Consider the following 21,704-nt stretch of genomic DNA (forward strand, 5'->3'; position numbering starts at 1 on the left):
AAGTCAGCAGCTACAGAATTTGTAGCTGCTACACAATACACAAGGCCAAGGTACAATGGATGATGATGCAGCTCAGTCCCTGATATATGAGAACTCGCAAACACAGAAATTGCAGGAGTTGCACCCAAAAACAGCAACTCACAGCATTCTTAAAAAGTACATTTTTTTTCAAATACATAATTAAAATCATATTAAAGGTACTGTACATAAAGTATATAAAAAAAATATGAATAGTTATATGATATATATATATATATGCATATAGAAATAGCCAGTTGATAGCCTAACACTCAACGAGTTTCATGAAGCAACATTCAATTATTCAGGATATAATAATATTTAGTAGGATATCTGTAGAGAAACTATATATACATTCATGGCTTTGAAGGGGTTTACCAGGCTTTTAGCCATAAACCCTGAATTTTTTTTTTTTTAGCCAGGGATTCTCTTTCTCATAAAAGCAATCTGAGTAGCTGATTAGCCGCTGAATCAGTTTTAGAAGCAGAGAGACGTTTTTTTTCTCAGGCTTACCATTCTTATCGGTGAGACAGAAAATGATCTGATCGCATGGCTGGCCATAGAGTTAAAGAGAGACCAGATCGTCTCTGATCACCTCTATGGTCTAGGAAGACCGGGGCAACATCATGACACCACTTCCGATCTAGGGTGGAAGAAAACATTTTTTTTTTTTTAAAGCATACGATCAATTTTTTTTTTTTTAATCTTTTGCTTTCAAAGTTACAGGAGAGATCTGGGGTCTTATAGACCCCAGATTTCTCCATAAAGAGGACCTGTCACCCCTTATTTCTATTACAAGGGATGTTTACATTCCTTGTAAAAGGATTAAAAGTGATAAAAAAAATAAATAAATAAAGGGACAGTGTAAAAAAAAAATTAAATAAACAAATAAGAAGGACGTTTTTTTTAAAGCACCCCATCCCTCCGTGCTTACGCGCAGAAAAGAACTCATACGTAAGTCGCACGGGCAAATGTTCTCACCACACATGTGAGATATCACCGTGAACGTTAGAGCAAGAGCAATAATTCTAGTGCTAGACCTCCTCTGTTACTCTAAACAGGTAACCTGTAAACATTTTTAAAGCGTCACCTATAGAGATTTTTAAGTATCATAGTTTGTCCCCATTCCACAAAAGTGTGCAATTTTAAAGCGTGACATGTTAGGTAGCTATTTGCTCAATGTTTACTCAATCATCCTTTATATTTTACCAAAAAATGGGTATATATTGTGTTTTTTAAATTTTTTATTAAAGTCTATCTTTTCCCCAAAAATTGTGTTTGAAAAACTGCTGCGCAAATATTGTGTGAAATAAAAAATTGGAACGATCACCATTTTATTCTCTAGGGTCTCCGCTAAACAAAAAATATATAATGTTTAGGGTTCTAAGCAATTTTCTAGCAAAAAAATGCTGATTTTTACTTGTAAACAAAAAGTGCCAGAAAAGGCCTGGTGCTTAAGTGGTTTACGCCATAATAAAAAAAAAAACATATTAATGACATGGTTTATCTACAGATATCCTACCAAATTATACTATATCCTGAAGAAGTGGATGTTGCTTCATGAAATGCATTGAGTTTAAGGAATATAAATTGGCTATTTCTGTATGCATATATGTTATCATACAACTATTCATAATGGTATTATATTTGAATAAAAAAGGTTACATTTTATGAATGCTGTCATTTGCTGTTTTGGGGCGCAACTCCTTTAAAGTCCCATGGGCAATTTCTGTGTTTGAGATTTGTAGCTGCTGACTTTTACTTTTTTTTTTTTTTTTTTACAGAGTGAGCATCCTCCTTAAAAGATCTCCACAATGGAGGTAGAAAGTTTGGAATTTAGAGTATATGTAAACTCTAATGCCCCGTACACACGGTCGGACTTTGTTCGGACATTCCGACAACAAAATCCTAGGATTTTTTCCGACGGATGTTGGCTCAAACTTGTCTTGCATACACACGGTCACACAAAGTTGTCGGAAAATCCGATCGTTCTAAACGCGGTGACGTAAAACACGTACGTCGGGACTATAAACGGGGCAGTGGCCAATAGCTTTCATCTCTTTATTTATTCTGAGTATGCGTGGCACTTTGTCCGTCGGATTTGTGTACACACGTTCAGAATTTCCGACAACGGATTTTGTTGTCGGAAAATTTTATATCCTGCTCTCAAACTTTGTGTGTTGGAAAATCCGATGGAAAATGTGTGATGGAGCCTACACACGGTCAGAATTTCCGACAACAAGGTCCTATCACACATTTTCAATCGCAAAATCCGACCATGTGTACGGGGCATAACAGTTAGATCTCTTATTTACTCCCCTGCAATCCGTTAATTATAGCATTGATATTGTGTTTTATTATCACCTTTATAAGCACAAAAAAAAAAAAACGGTGGATCCTGCCAGAAATTCTGTGCACACTATACACTTTGCATTGTTATCAGTCCTGCCCAGTTCTCACTGGAGGCTACAGGACACATCCCCTTGTGTTATGGAGATTTTGTAGTCCAAAAAGCACTTCCTGTCCTAGGGTGACAATGCTGTTCCCCTGTACAGCGTTGTCACACTAGGACAGGAAGTATGTTACTGCAAGATTCGCCAGGTAAAAATAAAGGAAACAAGTCTAAAAAAAGAAAACTAATACAGCCACCACATCTAAGGACCGATAAGCTGCCATACATTACATTTTTCATTCTTGGGTAATAGTGCACTTTATCCAATTTCTGTCCATTTTTTGCACACATGTTAAAATATGCATTTTTTTGCTAGAAAAAAAAAAAAAAACCCAACTATATTTTTTCTGAAAGCTTTCTAAAAGAAGAGGCCCTGTAGAATAAAACAGAGGCGGTTTAATTTTCTTATGTAGCAGAATAAATCAATAATTAAATAATAATAATTATTTAATATTAATGAAAAGAATTTTTAGGAAAAAATCTACTAAAATTAATTTTTGCTGCACACAAACACAGTATAGTACAATATAAAAGATGTGGTTGGGAAGGGTACAACAGCATGGCGGTGCCTTCAAAGTATCATAAAAGTGGCTCTACAATCACCTGAATCCTCAGGAGCTGGCAAAAAAAAAAAAAAGACAGTACCAAGACTGTTTTGACAAGGTCTTTTATAAACAGTGATTAAAGTGGTTGTAAAGGCATGACATCTTTTTACCTTAATGCATTCCTTGCATTAAGGTAAAAAATGCCCCAGTATTTGTATGGGCAAATACCAAAAATATTTACCTTTTACGATCTGTAGTGGCTCTCTCCTCTCAACCTGCATAAACAGGACAGAGAAGCAGCAGTGAGAGCCATTGGCTCCTGGTGCTGTCAATGAAATTCTGTGAGCAGAGATCGTGGGTCGGAACTGAGTCACACAGAGGTATTTATTTACTATAGCTGGAGAGTGCAAAATCAGGCTCTCTTCTGCATAAAAACCAATCACCTTCTAACCTCAGCCTGTTCAATTAGGCTTTGGCAATAAAACCTGGGAGCTGATTGGTTTCTATGCAGAAGTGAGCCTGATTTTGCACTCTCCTGCTTTAGTAAATAAACCCCTGTGTGTGTATGTTTATGGACGCACAGATCCCGGCTTGGAGGGGAGCTCACACATTCTCCTCCATAGGAGGAGATTTGCTCTGGCGGCGCACGGAGAAGAGGAGGATCCAAGAGCGCCAGCGGGGGACCCCAAAAGAGAAGGTTCGGGGGTGCTCTGTGCAATTACCATTGCACAAAGCAGGTAAGTACAATATGTTTGTTATTTAAAAAAGTATTTTAGACTTTACAATCACTTTAAATAATACTATTTATTGGCTAACCTAATATTTTAAAAATACAAGCTTTTTAGACCTGTTTGGTTCTTGCCTCAGGCGTTATGGCCAAAAGTTCTGACATCCACATATTTATCCACAGAGTATGGAATACAACCATTAATGTAATACAATATATTTTTTGAGTAATAATGACCATTGTGAAAGGTTAGGATATATAGATAGTCAATACGCTTGAACCATTGATTAGATATCCACACAGGGGAGTTATGAAAGATATATAAGAGTTGTGAGGCCCATATCATCTTTATCAGATTCACTCATCCCACCACGACAGAGGCAATTTACACCAGCCCTGAAACTTAATTCTTTGTTTATCCAATAGAGGGGTAAATTAAGTTTGAGATATTCAGATGAATTTGGTGAAACCACCACTCCCAAATACTTAAAAGACGAGGCCACGGCTATCTGGGAGGCACCGGCAGGCAGAGGGGACACCAGTGGATCGATGGGCATAAGAATAGATTTCAACCAGTTAATGGTAAATCTGGAAAAAACACCACATTTTTTTGATAGTTTCCATCAAATTTTCTAGTGAACCAGATACAACAGCGCTTCATCAGTGTAGAGGGAGATTTTCTCCTCCTGCTGACCCCTACGCAGGCCCACAAAAGCAGGGTTCTCCCTAATCATTATGGCCAAAAGTTCCACCACTAATGCAAACAAAAGGGGGGACAATGGACACCCCTGTCTAGTGCCCTTATGTAGCAAAAATGAGGAGGAGAGGGAGCCATTGATAGCCATAGCACGAGGCGTTGAGTAGAGTACTCGCACCCAGCTAATAAAGTTGTCCCCTAGGCCAAAGCGGCCCAGGATTTCCTAGAGATAGGGCCACTCCACACTGTCAAATGCTTTAGCAGCATCCAATAAAAGAACAGCCCTACTCCCAAGGTTGTCCGCAGAAATCTGCAAATTAGGGAACAAACGCCTTATATTATCCACAGTCGAGCGTGTAGGAATGAATCCAGATTGGTCACGAAGGACCAAGTGACCAATCACCCCCAACAGTCTGTTAGCTAGGATATATAGATAGTGTGTTAGGTGTAATTGTGTTAATTTAAATCCAAGGGAAGCTAGTGGTCGGTATTTACATTCAACTGGACTTGTAATGTTGAAGACGTTTTGCAGCCTATCCAAGTCACCTCTTACATTCTAATGAATGCCAGGAATGTACTCCAGGATTTAATCTACACAGTTATCACCAACATCTTGATCCACAAGATTTCTTCGCGTTTTCCCATATTCCTGCACTAGTTTCAGGGCAAACACCCCAAAAAGATTGCCAATCTATCATTTATCTATAGCGGACTTAGTAGTAGTTCCTAAATCTAAAGTACTCATAAGATCAACAACATAGTTACATAGTTGGTAAGGTTGAAAAAGTCCATCAAGTCCAACCATCAGTCACATACATTTTCCAAACTTTTCCTATTCATCAACACAAAGAGGTTGAACTAGTAAAACTGGAGAGTGCAAAATCTGGCGCAGCTGTGCATAGAAATCAATCAGCTTTCTTTTTTGTCAAAGCTTATTTGAACAAGCTGAAGTTAGAAGCTGATTGGCTACCATGTACCGCTGCACCAGATTTTACACTCTCCAGTTTAAGTAAATCAACCCCAAAGTGAAGCTCCCAGGATTTCTGGTGATCGGATGATTCAATCCAGAACTGGCAGTATCAGAAGATGATTAGGGATAAACTGTGAAGTCTGCAAAGTTGAATTTACCACAAAAGTACTGCAATTTTGCCAAATAGGGATTTCTGTATTTGCTTAGGTGAAATTTGCCGGAAAAAAATCAACTCTTTTTTTTACTTATTTAGAGGGTATGTTTTTTTTTTTTGTGTAGCTATTGTCATTTTATTTATTACATTAAGGGGTGTGTTTATAAAGTAGTGAATGTGACATTCACCATGCACATACTAGCGGTGAATCTACCTGGTGCACGTGTTATCAATTGGAGCAACTGATTTACTTGCAGTGAGTTTTTGGTGAAAGTCACATTTACTTCTTTATGAATATGCCCCTAAATGTTCTTTTTATTAGTGTTTTTTTATTTATTTATTTAGTCATTATCACTTTATTTATTTTTTTATTTAACCTTTTATGGTCCATTCACACGGGCATATGCGTATTTTCTGCATGAACACAGGAGACAGCTGGCAAAAGGTCCTGTGTAAAATAAAGCACCTAAAGTATTCACGTTTAGGTTTATGCACGACTAAAATCTGCAGATCTGTGCGGCACTGTAGGCAGAGGTGTCCTACTTTTTTTATCCCCAGCTATACACAGTGCACATTATTGTACATACTGTACATGCAGCATGTGCATGCATTTGTGTGCATGGGCTCATTGATTACTATAGTGCTGCGTTTAGATGCTCACAAAACAAAGTGCAGTATTTTTTTCTGTCTGCGTGAATGAGCCCTTTCTTTTACTGTCTATTTTTTGATCTCTGTGAAAAAAACTCCACAAAATATTGGGGGTAACGGGGGTTCCAGTTATGGTACAAGAACAGATCCAGGATAGTTGAAAGAAGCTTTCATAACCTCCAGGAGCCGTTGAAGTCCACTGCACCCTTAAAAACACCCAAACCACCTTTACTATTAACTCCAATGCATTTTACCAATATGGAAAAATGTTGCCCAAATTTCCTAATTTTCTCTTTGATGTTGAAAAAATTAAAAGTCTCAGGCAGATTCCTCGGCATAAATACAGCATCCAGGGTGTCTACAGAGAATAGAGATGCACAACATGTTGGGGATGTCTATATGCCAGAAAATAATTTCCTGGCAGGTGGATGGGTAGGTTATCTGTTTTTTATTAACTTTTTTAAGGCATGGTAATATTTATGGTTTTATAACTGTAATTGTGGGAGAGAAACCGACCAATGGTCTATGGCTATGACACATTGGAGTTGATTTACTAAAGGAGTTGAGATTTTTTTTTTCAAACAGTATGATGGAAGGAAGAAAGTGAAGGAGGAAGGAAGGAAAGAAGAAAAAAATACAAGGGGAAGGAAGGAAAAATGTAAATGTGTTACATTTTCGCATTTCTCCTACCAGTTTTGTCTTTAGGGTTCAAAAATAAGAAGTAAGGAAGGAAGGAAGGAAGGATGGAAGGAATTAGATGCATTACATTTTCAGACATCTGCCACCAGTTTTGTCTTCACAGCTCAAAAATAAGAAGGGCAGAAGGAAAGAAAGAAGGAAAAAAGAAAGGAATTAAATGTCCCACATTTTTGCACATATGCCACCAGCTTTGTCTTCAGAGCTCAAAAATAGGAAGACAAGTTAATATTTATGGTTTTATAACTGTTATTATGGCAGAGGTACACACTAATGCTTTTGGACAGTGTGATGGCAGGAAGAAAGGAAGTAAGGGAAAGAAGGAAGGAAAAAGGTTGTCTATAAATCAGAAATAAATGTAATAATGTACAGGGCCAGAGCAGTGTTTATGTTCACTGGTTCTTGATAGTGTCAGAAGAGGCGGACCGAGGAAGACAGGGGTGGGATTTGCATCAAGCGGAACAGTTTTAACAATGATCCAGAATAGCACTCTGTGAACAGGTACACATTTAGATTTATTTTTGGCTGGATATCAGTTGCCCTATGTTTTTCCACAGCTATAAAAAACTCAACCCACCAAATGCCACCTATACCTAAAATATCTCTTTTCAGTAGACTGGCCCCTTTAATAATGAATGGCATAGCTATGTTGGTCCACTAAAACCTCACAATACTTAAAGGAATCTGATTATTGGTTTCCAAAAAGTCAATTCAATGTAGAATACCCTGTTCTCATGACATTCAAGGGTACTAGTAGGTGCACGATGGATAATCCTTCATTGCTTCCTTCAAGAATTTATTATAATGCACAGTATAAGAAGAGAGAAAAAATAAATAAAACTTCCCAAGGCATTAGAGTGCAATAGAAACATCATTCTTCAAGTCATTTTGTGCCTTAGATGGGGTAATTATTTACAGTGACCTCCCTATTGCGGTAATAGCAATAGGCAAATGGCAAAAATAGATTATTTTTCAACCTCAAAAAAAAAACAAAAAAATTGCAAATGAAGGCAGCAGTCTCACCTTTTAAAAGGTCTGCCATAGTTGAACCATGCATAATTTTGAAACTTCTACTAAAGGCGTATTGGATGTTCCTTTGCCATTGAAATTTTACTTAAGGTTGAGTTGTGTTCATTTTGAATATCAAGTGTAAAGGAGAAAGAAAAACTGATGTATGCTTGCATGTTACTGGATGACTGAACTAAACACAGTGCCCCCTTATTCACAAAGAAAATGAAACATTTACTTTGCAAAGTCAAAAATTCTCAACTCCTTTAGTAAATCAACCCCAATGCGTCATAGACCTTAGATGACAGCCGGACGTGAAGGTGTGGTGCGACCATTGAGTTGCGTGTCAATGAAGCACATGAAACCATATGAAAAATGCCTAAGCAATAAGGTGGGTGGTTGGGAGTAGTTCCGGATCCTCTGCTGGTAGCAGACATTTGTCTAGCATTGCTGGGCTGGAAGAGAGTTTTAATCAAATAAGATCTGACATTCCTATCTAGAAATAAAATGCCTCGCCATTCGTATGTCAGTCACCTCTAAGCGATTTGACAAACTCAAGATCTTTTAAAACGAAAGGAGTTCAGATCATATTAATTCCCCAAAAATGTTTTGATTCAAAGTAGTTTGTATTTTATGTTGCCAAGGGCAATCGGAGGAAGAAAAAAAAAAACTCTCTGTTGCCGGTAGTCTTGTCCTCTCGTCATGGCCTAGAGGCGATAGTAGTATTTAAGCTTTTTGAAATTTGCCTGGGGCATTCAGACTGCATGATCACAAAGAGGAACATGAGTTTTTTTGGAGTCCGCCATTCAGGTTTTATAAAATGGTGCGGGCCAAAGAGTCACTTTATTTTTTATGCCTTTGTATCTAAAATACAGGGTGTAAAAAGAAAAAATCTAAATCCAAATCCTATAATAAACTCAGTTAAGTGCAACTGTACACTTTACTGTGTATCAAACAGTTCACAAAAAAAAAACACAAACAAAAAAAAACAAAAAAACACCCTGATCTGTTTAACTAAGCATCAATTCTTGAGAAAGTAAAAAAAATAAAAAATTAATGATTAAAAATCACTGACGGCTCCCCTGTAAATAGAAGGCTAGCTACTTCAAGTAATTTCTTTTGAAATCGGATATCTGAATATTCAACCAAGGCAGAGGCTCCACTCTGTATGAGCGGCGTTAATATGATCTCAACAGAGTTTGCTACTCGGAAATATTAGCATATCAAAGTATTTGCCCCAGGCTGAAGAAGGCATCGATACACAAGAAGCAGCCAGAGTAAAGATTATTGGTTGTGATGGGGAGAGTAGAGGAGCTCGGGGCTAAATTCAGCACACCATTAACTAAAAGTGATAGCAGGGGGATCTTTGCGTCAGTTCGGCTGCAAATATTAAATCTAGACCTTGTGATGGTGGGAAGCACGCACCTGGGTAGACTGGACCGAGGGCTTTAATGATACTCCCACCTCTAGACACCAGCACAATGCAATAACACCAAGCTTTACAACTCCAAAGTGAAAGGTCATTGGATTATTCACGTCTGCTATCAAACTAGAGTTGCGTTCCCGTTCGCCCGGTATCAACAGATCGAAAGTGTACAGAGCTTCTCTTAATCTTCCAGAGGCTGTTCAACTGCACATTAATTCTACTTCCTTATTTGAATTATGGTGCAATCCTTTGACCCTTTGAGGTGCGCACAAAAAAGAAAATCATTTACAACCCTCGCGCCTTCAAGCTATGTATGGTGGAAAGCATGCGGTTAATATTTCACAATTTTGCAAATAAGCATGCATTGTGTTAAGTGATTAAAAAAATAAACATTTTAACATAGATAGACAGATAAATAGATAGATAGATAGATAGATAGATAGATAGATAGATAGATAGATAGATAGATAGATAGATAGATATTTCCCTAAAAAAAGCATACTACTTTTAATGTTTTGCTAGACTATTTTTTTAAATTTTGGTAACTCTAGAAATAAAATTTCAGCTGTTTTACATTTTTTAATTATTTTCACACTTTTTTTAGGCTTTTGTTAGGTAAAATAACTTGCATAGATGTATTACTAAATTCAATCTAAATGAAGCAACATATTAAAAAAGACTTTTCAATTTGTTTAATGCAAAGCACTGTTTAAATGTCTAATACGGATTTTAATAAAATATTTTCACTTGTCTATGCCATTTACAGTAACATCAATACTGTTTAGGGTTTAATAATGATATATGCTTATTGCTCGACAAACAAGTGTGTACATGTTCTTTTTTAGCTTTTTTTTATTTATTTATTTCTTTTTTATTATATTTTGAGTTCTGCCTAAAAATAAAAAATAAATCCTAATAAAATCCTTCCAAAGTAAACAGAATATTCAACCACTGATGTACTGTAAAACTGGCAGTTCTGTATTGTGCTCTTTATTTTGAAACACAATATATATTAGTGAATGGCGTAAAAAAAAAAAAAAAAAAAAGCAATGCAGCTAGTTTCCTAACATATGATTTTTTTTAAAATGCCAATGAGAAAATGCACCCTATTACTTGGTCTTATCCAACATGTGAAATAATTTACTGTATTGGCGTTTTAAAGGGCGTAAAGTCAACAGTGTGTATTTTGGCTTCCAGGCTAAATTATTTCCATGACAAATTTTCACCATATTGTGCTTCATTTTCAATGGTGCAGTGATGCCAAAACAATAAAAATAGCCCCGAAAAATATAATTTAAAAAAAGCAAATACCCTACAGTATTTAACAAAGGCTGTATTTTTAGAACTTGAAGGTTAAAAAAAAAAATGTTTTCAGGCTGCATTTTTTCTGTGGTATGTCTAATTCTGGCTGTCTTTGTCACACCTATTGTCAAATAAAAATAACTCACAAATGGACACCCATAGGAGAGTTGGATGCCCAAGTATTCAATGGGCATTAGATGTAAAAATGGCTCTTTGGGTTATTTCAGCTTATATTGGAAGATAATGCAAAAATAATCACAAGAAATGAAAAGAAATAAATATACAGGCATAAATGATAATGTATAGAATAAATTGAAAAATATATCTCTAATTAATCAATTAATTAACATACATTGATTATGACTAATAAACAAATGAACCAATAAATATAACCACCATACTTAAAATAATAGAACACAAATGTTCATAATACTAAACTATAATTTAAATATGTTACCTAATGTAGGCCCTAAAGATATCTCTCATCAATCAATTGATTAACATGCATTGATTATGACTAATAAACAAATTAACCAATAAATGTAACCACCATACTTAAAATAATAGAACACAAATGTTCATAATACTAAACTATTATTTAAATATGTTACCTAATGTATGCCCTAAAGATATCTCTAATCAATCAATTAATTAACATGCATTGATTATGACAAATAAAATAATTAATCTATAAATGTAACCACCATACTTAAAATAATAGAACACAAACGTTCATAATACTAAACTATCATTTAAATATTCTACCTAATGTAAGCCCTACGGCTAAAACAATCTTACCTTTTAACAATCTAAAGAATTGCCAACAATTATCTAGGGAAAGTCAGGCTATGCAGGAGGCAATAATGAAGACATACAACTGTTGGAATTGTTTATTATTATTTTTCAATTTAATGGAAAATCTCCATTTGAGTGGGCACCAATCCTTCCCTTCTCTATGAAGCAAGGGGAAGGAAAGTCCTGCTGTACATGCACAGTTAACATCTATCACAGAGGAGATTGCTATAGAGAAGTGGGGTAACATTGGCAACGATTGTCTAGTATTGGATTTATAAACAGCTTGGCCAACATTTTTGTAGTGAGAAGTTGAGTACTCCTTTTCCAAAAAGAAAATAGAACAAAGCTGTCATCATGTCTCCATCAGTCAAAAAAAAAAAAAAATCAAGGTGCATCCTGAAGGTGCATGAGCTGTTGAAGACAGGTAATATAGCATGGGCTTTCCTTACAGGTAAGACATTTCCTTGTCCGTAGCCACCCTCAGAGGAATCAGGGCTGTTGCCTATCATGCCAGTCACTTGGTGACATTGCACTGCAGGCATACACAAAGTTGGTTATAAACACAAACTTACACTCTCATCACTATTGGCCAACCATGGTGATCACATGATTAACAATCACACGTATTGGTTCCTTATGCTCCCTCCAGTATCCCAGTCCAAGGGCCGAGCTAAACTAAAAATAGCGAAAACTCTCCTTGTGGTCCCGCGATTGCCAGGATAGGCTGAACATGATGATCACATGATCTGAAATCATGTTGTGGTATAACGCCATCAACTATCCAAATTCTAAGGCTACACACCAAAACTCAAAGGGGGTCGATTTACTAAAACTGGAGAGTGTAAAATCTGGTGCAGTTCAGAAACCAGAAATCAGCTTCTATTTTTTTTTTTGTTTTTTGGTCAAAGCCGATTTGAACAAGATGAAGTTAGAATCTGATTGGCTACCATGCACATCTACGCTAGATTTTTCACTCTTCGGTTTTATCAACCCCAAATTGTCTCAATCCAGATCTACACTCAAAACGACCTTTGCGAAAGAATTTGCAAGGAGCATGTAGAGCTTTATGGGCATGAAGGGGTTAAACAATCCTTGGCTTATCACTGAGCGGAGCTGTTCTTTCAGCACCGGCATTGTTATATACAGCGTTAGCTTCGTTGCTCTAACTGGCGAGCAGATTACCAGAACCGCCAGCTGTCTGACTCAGCCTGGAAGCTACAGTAAGCGACCACGGCGTGTGCATCACGGTGCAGAATACTAGGGGGCTATTACTGCATAATTACTGCATCATACTTTGGAGGGATATGTCTCGACTATTCTCTCTCTTTTGTCTCCATTCAATACGCCTCTGAGCACAAACGTTCTTTAGGGTGAAATCATGTATCTACTGTAGCTGAATCTATAGCTACATAGGTAGATTACAATGGTCTCCTGCACAGTTTGGCCAATGTCTTATATTTAAAAAAAAAGATTAAATAAAACTACCTATATGTTCAGGGACAAAATAATGTGGGGAAAAACATGTACTCATAAATACACATATGCTTTCGAGGCTTTTTAATTTAAGGAATGGTTTATAGTTCTTGAGCACCCCTTCTCTCTCTTTCATTGTGTCTCGGCAGATTGCCAGTGCTAAGTAGGCACGCCCAATTTTTTTTTTGCACAGTTTACAAAAAGCTTGCAGTCAATATTTTGAATATGACAGAAAAACAGAAAACTGCAAATTTATAATCGCTAAAAATAAAAAAAAAAAACAGCTAAAGTTCCCTAAATATGCACACATTGGCCAGCCTAGGTGCGGAATTGTGTAAGCCTTATAATAATGGTCTTGTTGGCAGTCTAGACTGTCTGCGAGTTATCAGAACCATAAGAATGGCACAGGCTACAACATACGTGCAGTTATAGAGAAGGTGGTGAGAACATTACCTACGTACAATGAGAGTAAAAAAAACAAATAACAAGGGTTTTTCAAACCTGTCAGGTGATTAGGTTAACTCTTCCATTGCCAACATTATTGAGAAAGAATACACCTCAAACCTTAAAGCTCTGCAAGTCCAGGAGCACAATGTATATATATCTCACGGTCCAATAAAAATAAAGAGGAAACATCGACTTCCAAAAACGTAATATATAATATAACCCCTGCACTCCTCCACCAGACTGGTACCTACAAGAGCCACTATGCTGGTGAATATGGTATTGTATCTCAAAGACAATAACAGTCCCCTTTGCTAATAAAGTAAAAAAAAACTAAATCAATAAACTTGGAAGACACCAAAAACTCCTTACCAGTGCCTAACTAGAAAGATTTGTCAAAAAACAAACTTGGCAATAGACTCTTTTTTAACTGTCAGTAGTAAATAGGAGTAGGAAATAGTTACCTCTTCTTATCACACCTCCTTGGCTGTTTAGTACCAATCCACACTGCGCCTCCACTGATCCCTTCAAGATAAAATTATGAAAATAGAGATGATATGAGTAAACAATCATACAAGTATTTATTTTTATTCTTATTACAATTATTATTATTATTATTATTTTTATCATTAGGAATAACAACACTTGCAGAACAATAGAATTACTCTTTTTTTTTTTTGTTTAAATAGTGACTGTACAAATATTATTACTATCAAAATTGATATTAAAGATATTCATGATATTACTTCCAATTAAAAAGCACCCATCTTTGTTATATCTAGGTATGCTACTGTGCATAATAGTAAATGATTAAAATAATAGTAACTATAATAATAATAATTACATTATTATAACAGTTACATTTATTTGAACAAAAAAATCTGTATAGTTTGAAGGGTGTCTCAATCTTAAATTTTAATGATTGAGATGATGATGAAAATTACTATCATTGATAACATGGATATTGTGCTGTCTAAATTGCGTTTATATATTTTTATCTAGTTCTCTCTCTATTTCTATATAGAATATATCAAATGCAAGCTTAAAAATAAATAAATAATAATAATAGTAGACATTCAATATAATTGTACAGGCTAAATTTTATATTTATATAAACCTGCATATATGATGCCTTATAAAATACAGTAGTGATATTTTTGGTATATTATTACTATTATTATTATTATTATTATTAGAAGTAGTAGTAATGATAATAATAATCATTATTATTATTGTTAATATTATAATTCTTACTTTCTCTGCAATTTTAAAGATGATGATGAGATGTATTTTGCAAAATACTTAATGGCAGAAAACCCCATTGAATAGTATATATATATATATATATATATATATATATATATATATATATATATATATATATATATATATATATATATATATATATATATATATATATATATATATATATATATATATATAGGGATATTTAATTCCTGTTTCTCCAACAATGATGCAAATTTACTGAATTCCTAATGTCTATAATTCCATATTTTAAAGTTGAAATGCTGAACAGGCCTCTTAGATACGAGACAGGGGGAGGAATAAGAAAAGAAGCCAGCTTGGCAAATGGTGGGATAAGTCAACCAGGTTATGTCACCCCTATTACAGTCTTTACATTTTCTTTCTCTCCTGCGCCTAAAAAGCGACTTGTAAAATCTGCTCAGAAAATTAAACACACGTTTGGGTTATGCTTTAAAGTGATTATGAAATCGATAGAAGGCAAAATTCTGAGCCCTGTATAAATTACCCCAGTGATGAGAAAAGGTGTGACAGGAGCTTTTGTTGGCCATGGAAAATCTTTTTAGGGGGCTCAAAGATGCTTCTAGCGGCATCGAGACTGTTTGCATCTGTTCCGTTGACTTAAGCACACTGCAAAGTATTGGGGGGCTCACTTAATATTCCACACAGGGAAAATAATTTACATTTGTAGCATTCATTATTTAACATCTTTAAAATATTTAAAATATAGCTCAACCAATTAAAGAAAAAGTATTGCAGCTAACTAAAACTAATTATTCTCTCTATATTATGACTAAGTAATATTAATACAAAAATAAAAGGCATTTCATTTTTTTTTTCCGTCAGTCCTTAAATTAAAAAAAAAACCATCAAATTATTATTTTAATGTGTAATTCTAGATTATATATTCATATTACATTTTTAGTCAAAATATTTTTCCCATAAAAAGACCTAAGTAAATCCTAAAGGGTGAAAATTATTCTTTAATATTAGTTGACAGTTGATGCAAACTTAAAAATTACTATGCCAAATCTGGACAGCTGGTATTTTTTTTTCCCCGTCCGACCTATGGATTAGTTACTGTTTTTACCAGGTCTTTCTAGTAAAGCAAAACATGCTGTTTGGTCGGATGACATTGCATAAAATGACTAGTTGAATGGCTTTAAGTAGTAAATTGGATCAACTACGGTGCTCTTTTGCTGGGGAATTATCTTTTGTACTGCCTCTTGCAAATGCCCTAATCCGTCTTTTGAAAGATGCCATGCTCGCTGGCTGGCGATGGGGAGAAAATTTGTACAGATAGAGAAAAATCAGCAGCAGACGCGGGCAGTTGTGAAAAGAAGAAATGGCTTTCCTAAGCTGTAAAAGGTTATTCGCTTTAAAGAGCCTTGAGCGAGAATGTGGAACGTGAGCTAATACAATAATTTACTCGCTTTTACAAGAAAAGTCACGTTTAACTGACACTCCTTTTACACACCACTAGCTCCTAAAATTACACACCTTCTTTTTATACCATCATCCTGTACACTTACATTTATATCATATATTTTATATATATATATATATATACAGATGTTTATGGCATTATAATAATGATTATTATTATTTATTTTTTCTACTAGTATAGTTTGTAGGAGTATTATTATATTTCTTTTTTCTTTCTTTCTTTCTTTCTTTCTTTCTTTCTTTCTTTCTTTCTTTCTTTCTTTCTTTCTTTCTTTCTTTCTTTCTTTCTTTCGTTCTTTCTTTCTTTCTTTCTTTCTTTCTTTCTTTCTTTCTTTCTTTCTTTCTTTCTTTCTTTCTCCTTACGTATATATATAATAAATAAATTATATATATATATATATATATATATATATATATATATATATATATATATATATATATATATATATATATATATATATAATAGCTATCCAATTATAGATAAACAATTATCAAAAAAAAAATGTTTTCTTAGCATCCAGCATGTTTTTTTTCCGATTGTTAGACTAGAATTATAAAAAATAGTATGTAACATAGATGTAAAATTCTAGATCTAATACATGCAGATTGCACATTACATTTAGAAGGCATTTCCTTCATTTTTTTAAAAATGTTGATTTCATTTTTTTTAATTTTTCCGAGCCACTCCAAAATTAGAGAGACCATACAAATGTTTTTCAATTTTTTTATATTTCTTTTAAATAAACAAATCTGTATGTCTAAATATATTGAAGAACATTACAAGCAGATGTTAATGATCAATCCATTTAAAGGTAATTATTAAAAGCAGCTTATGATATAATATCAGTTATTTCGTTATCAGTGAATTATATAATATAGATGCATAATGTAATACATGAAACTTTACTTTGTATTTTATAAGCATTTACATTTATTTTTTGCCCGTGTTTTAGCTACTATTTGTTCTGCACAGCCCTGATTCCCTGCCACGCCCAGTCTAACGAGACTATACAATGACATTTCTGCTTTAGGTGTATGGTACATATTATGTTAAAAACACAAACCAGTGCATATGCTTTACCTGGAAGTCTTCCCCTCCAGCCCCGGCAAGTCCCAGACTAGAGCCTGGCAAAAGCCTTTGATCTGGGTGCATGCCATATTGGGATCCATGGCTCATGAGAGACAGGTCATGGCGCCTATACGCATCTAGACAGCCAAAGTCCCTCCTCTGATCGTCCAGGCAAGAAGACTTGAGTGCCCGGGCATTGTGCAAGTTGATGAAGTCTGTGGGCTCCCCATGGTGGATCTGCTGGTAATATTGCTGTGAATGGTGCAGGGAGTTTAGTGAATAGGCGTCTGGGTTGACAGCCGGGTGGCTGTGCTGGAACTCGTAGTGGAAGGACTGGTGGTGCAAAGGGGTGTACTGGTGGTTAGCCGAGAAATACGGCGAAGTAAACTCGGTGCCAGTGGTGGAATAAGTCAGAGGAGACGTGGAGGAATAGGCGACAGTGGAGTTGGCTACAGACTCAAGACATCCAAGTTGCATCAAACGGTAACTGTTTGATCCGTCATGACGTATCTGGAAGGAAGGGAGACAAAAAGAGAAGGGAAAAAAATAGGTTTGTCATTTAAAATAGCACGCACCGACAGCAGAGCCACTATTGTGAAGTTATCTTCTACTCGAACATTGTAGGTAGACTCCTTCAGCACACACAATAATAAAAAAAAATAATAATAATTCACAATTGGGTCCAAATCTGCACTAAGCTCCACTTACACTGTACTAAAACTAAGCATGCAAGGCGACCTCCAGTCCCAGAAATAAAGGAAAATTCCACATCTCCCCCAAAATAAACACACACCCCACACCAGCATCGCAGCCTTGTCTATCAGGACTTCTGATGTGCTAGCTGATCAGTTGAGCCGTGCAGCATCATGCCCCCTTAGTCTGTGGCTTCACTATGAGGGATTATTTTTGTCCCCCTTTTCGTTATAACAACTGTTGTATTGCAGAATGCCATCTTAGGCGACAGATGTCATAACGAATTTTCTTGCTATCTTTTCTGCAAGATTTTTTTTTTTTAAGGAGCACACGTTAGTTCACTGTAATGCTAGCTAGCTTGGATTATGAGGGACAGGGGGAAAAAAAAACAACTAGTAAATAAAAGGATCAAAAAAAAATACCTCTGAATCGTGGACAAGTCCTGGGAATGAAGTAGACATTTTTCTTCTTTTTATATAAAGAAAGCAACTTTTCCTATAGGCAAGGTCCCCTCTTGTAGGTCCAAATGTGTATTTTCCAAATTAAAAAAAAAAAAAAAAAAGCCAAAGGCTTGCACTGATAGAGTCAAACCTTCTCTCTCCCACTCTCCTTGGAAACCTGTAGGAAAAACTCTCCCCTCTGCTCACAAGTAGCTCCCTGGATCAGATTTTGTACTTGCTGGGTAATTCTTTGGCTGATGTCGTAGGTCCCTTGGCAATATAGAAGTTTTGAAAATTAAGCATCAGCAGTGAGAGAGATGGGAGGACAATAGATAGAAGAGCCTCTTCCCAGGAGACAAGAAATAAATATTGTATCTTCCCCTAATAAGGAACTGTGGGATATTTTCACATTTTTATCCATTTTTTTTTCTAATCTTATCGCTTTTACTTTACCTGAGAAAAAAAAAAAGATCTTCTTGGCCGGGGTATTTTATTATACGTTTTTCTATTTTTTTTATTTAATTGCTTAGAATTTTAAAAAATCGTGTACATCTACAAACAAATTATACGATGCCTAGAAAAACAAAAACAAAACAATAATTTTAATGTTAGAGAGAAATAAAAAAACGAATAAAATCTAGAAAAATTACTACATTTTGAATCTTTTTTTTATATATTTTTTTTAAATTTAAATTTTTTTTTTAACTGTTTTGAAATTGAAAAATAGTTTTATGAAATAAACGGTTATGTATTTTGTTTTTCAAGCTGGTTGTTGCACTAAATAAACCTAGTCTTTTAATTTAGGATCCATCTCCCTATATTTATCGTAGCATGGTTGTTTTATTGGATATATTTTTTTTAATTCAGTGTTTTAAAGCAAAAAGTTCTACAGCAATAGGGTTTTTATTTTATTTTATATTGTGTATAATTGTGTGTGCTTTTGGGAGGGTTAACTAACCGAGCGCTGTCTATCCAGACATGGCTATGTGGCATGCGATGGGACGCAAGTTCACGGAGAGAGACTCTTAGAGCAAGACTAGCTTTTAATTGGGAGTTAATATGCACTTCTTTCAAGTGTTAACACGAGGAAGGTGTCTTATTATGGGGCCGCAGGCAAACAAAGACTAGACTGTGTTCTTGTGAGTAAAAAGGGTCAGGATTTGGGAGGGCTGGCTCACTTGTTCTGGCAGTCTATGGAGCTGTCATTCAGGACTGGTGTTCTTTAGGCTAATGGACAAAGGCACACGCCTAACACTCAGGCACTTTTTGTGTGAAGTAGACTGAGATGCACTTCACTAGCCCACATAGGGGTCAACAGGCAGCATTATCTACACATTATTAACAGCCTCATCAAACCAATGTGCTCCATTTCAGATAATCAAATAAAACAGGAGGAAAAAAGAGAAGAAGGAGGAGGAGGTCTGGACGCCGTGGAAGGCGTCACAGAGGGAGGAGGTCCCGAACACTCAACTTGCACAGAGAAATAGAAGAAAATGTCTATTTACAAAATGCAAACCTGCCATTCGCTAGAAGACGCCGTGGATGAATAGAGATGTGATTTTGTTTTTGTTTTTTTTCTGAAGGGAGAGAAAGAATTTAGAATGTTTATTAAATCACTTGCAATGGATCTTTGTAAGATGCAACAGTTTAAGGTGCCTCCTGGAGAGCGTTACTGGGATGTCTCTTTATGGCTTTATGGTGTTACAATTTGTGCAAACAATAAAATATAAAATGTTGTGGGAGTCTACCTATCCACCTCCGACCATTTATCAGTATCTGTGTGTATGTGTACTCGTCTGAAATGATTACACAAGTGGCTCGCTGATTCTCTTCACATTTAGAAAATCCTAAAATTCAGGAATTATAATTGTCTGGAATCTATCTATTGCTCAATCTCCCACCCCTATCCCTGTCTAAAGCTATGGGGCTGGTTCATTAAAACTGGAGAAAAATGACCATACAAATTCTAGTCAGTGTCCATGGGAGTCAGGATTCATGTTTTATATTAAAAAAAAAAAAAAATATATATATATATATATATATATATATATATATATATATATATATATATATATATATATATATATAATTAATTTATTGAAAAAAAATAAATAAAAAAATCCTAATGACTGTTAAGTCTATCTATCTATCTATCTATCTATCTATCTATCTATCTATCTATCTATCTATCTATCTATCTATCTATCTATCTATCTATCTATCTATCTTCATTGTCCATATATACATAACTTGTCTAATTAGCTCTCTATCCATATACCCATGATCTATCTATCTATCTATCTATCTATCTATCTATCTATCTATCTATCTATCTATCTATCTATCTATCATCTATCTATCAATGTACAGTATCCATAAATCCACAAACTATCTTTCTGTGTATCTATCTATCTATCTATCTATCTATCTATCTATCTATCTATCTATCTATCTATCTATCTATCTATCTATCGTTCGTATCCATATATAAGTTATTTATCATCTATCTATGTACAGTATCCATAAATCAACAAACTATTTTTATCTATCTATCTATCTCTCCATCTACAGTATCCATATATCCACTATATATCTAATTATCTATCTATCCATATATCTATGATCTATCTATCTATCTATCTATCTATCTATCTATCTATCTATCTATCTATCTATCTATCTATCTATCTATCTATCTATCTATCTATCTCTCTATCTATCTCTTTATCTATCTACATCATCCATATATACTTTACCTGTCTAATTATCTCTCTAGCCATATACCTGTGATCTGTCTATCTGTCTATCTGTCTATCTATCTATCTATCTATCTATCTATCTATCTATCTATCTATCTATCTATCCTTCGTATTCATATATAAGTTATTTATCATCTATCCATCTATGTACAGTATCCATAAATCAACAAACTAGTTTTTTGTCTATCTATCTATCTATCTATCTATCTATCTATCTATCTATCTATCTATCTATCTATCTATCAATGTACGGTATCCATATATCCACTATATATCTAATTATCTATCTATCCATATATTTATGATCTATCTATCTATCTATCTATCTATCTATCTATCTATCTATCTATCTATCTATCTATCTATCTATCTATCTATCTATCTATCGTATCCATATATAAATTATTTATCATCTATTTATCTATGTACAGTATCCATAAATCCACAAACTAGCTTTTTGTCTATCTATCTATCTATCTATCTATCTATCTATCTATCTATCTATCTATCTATCTATCTATCTATCTATCTATCTCTCCATCTACAGTATCCATATATCCACTACATATCTAATTATCTATCTATTCATATGTCTATGATCTATCTATCTAACTATCTACATTGTCCATATATACATATTTATATACATTACCTGTCTAATTATCTCTCTAGCCATATA

General features: G+C 34.8%; 1 protein-coding gene across 3 annotated transcripts in view; it reads right to left on the reverse strand.

Annotated features, from left to right (window-relative positions):
* The window catches only part of TFAP2D (transcription factor AP-2 delta), a 43,479-nt gene extending 24,514 nt beyond the window's left edge, over positions 1-18,965 (reverse strand). The window contains exons 1-3 of one of the 3 annotated variants that reach the window (XM_073625168.1): positions 17,927-18,157; positions 17,146-17,643; positions 13,820-13,880 (exon numbers count right to left, since the gene is read on the reverse strand). In XM_073625168.1, coding sequence (XP_073481269.1) covers positions 13,820-13,880; positions 17,146-17,610 — 526 coding nt within the window. In that variant the 5' untranslated portion in view covers positions 17,611-17,643; positions 17,927-18,157. Of the gene's footprint in view, positions 1-13,819; positions 13,881-17,145; positions 17,644-17,841; positions 18,158-18,248 lie in introns of those variants that run through there. The other 2 variants (XM_073625167.1, XM_073625166.1) reach the window with 2 other exon arrangements.
* Positions 18,966-21,704: the final 2,739 nt, after the last annotated feature.

Source organism: Aquarana catesbeiana, linkage group LG04 (genome assembly GCF_042186555.1).
Source record: "Aquarana catesbeiana isolate 2022-GZ linkage group LG04, ASM4218655v1, whole genome shotgun sequence".
NCBI lineage: Eukaryota > Metazoa > Chordata > Amphibia > Anura > Ranidae > Aquarana > Aquarana catesbeiana.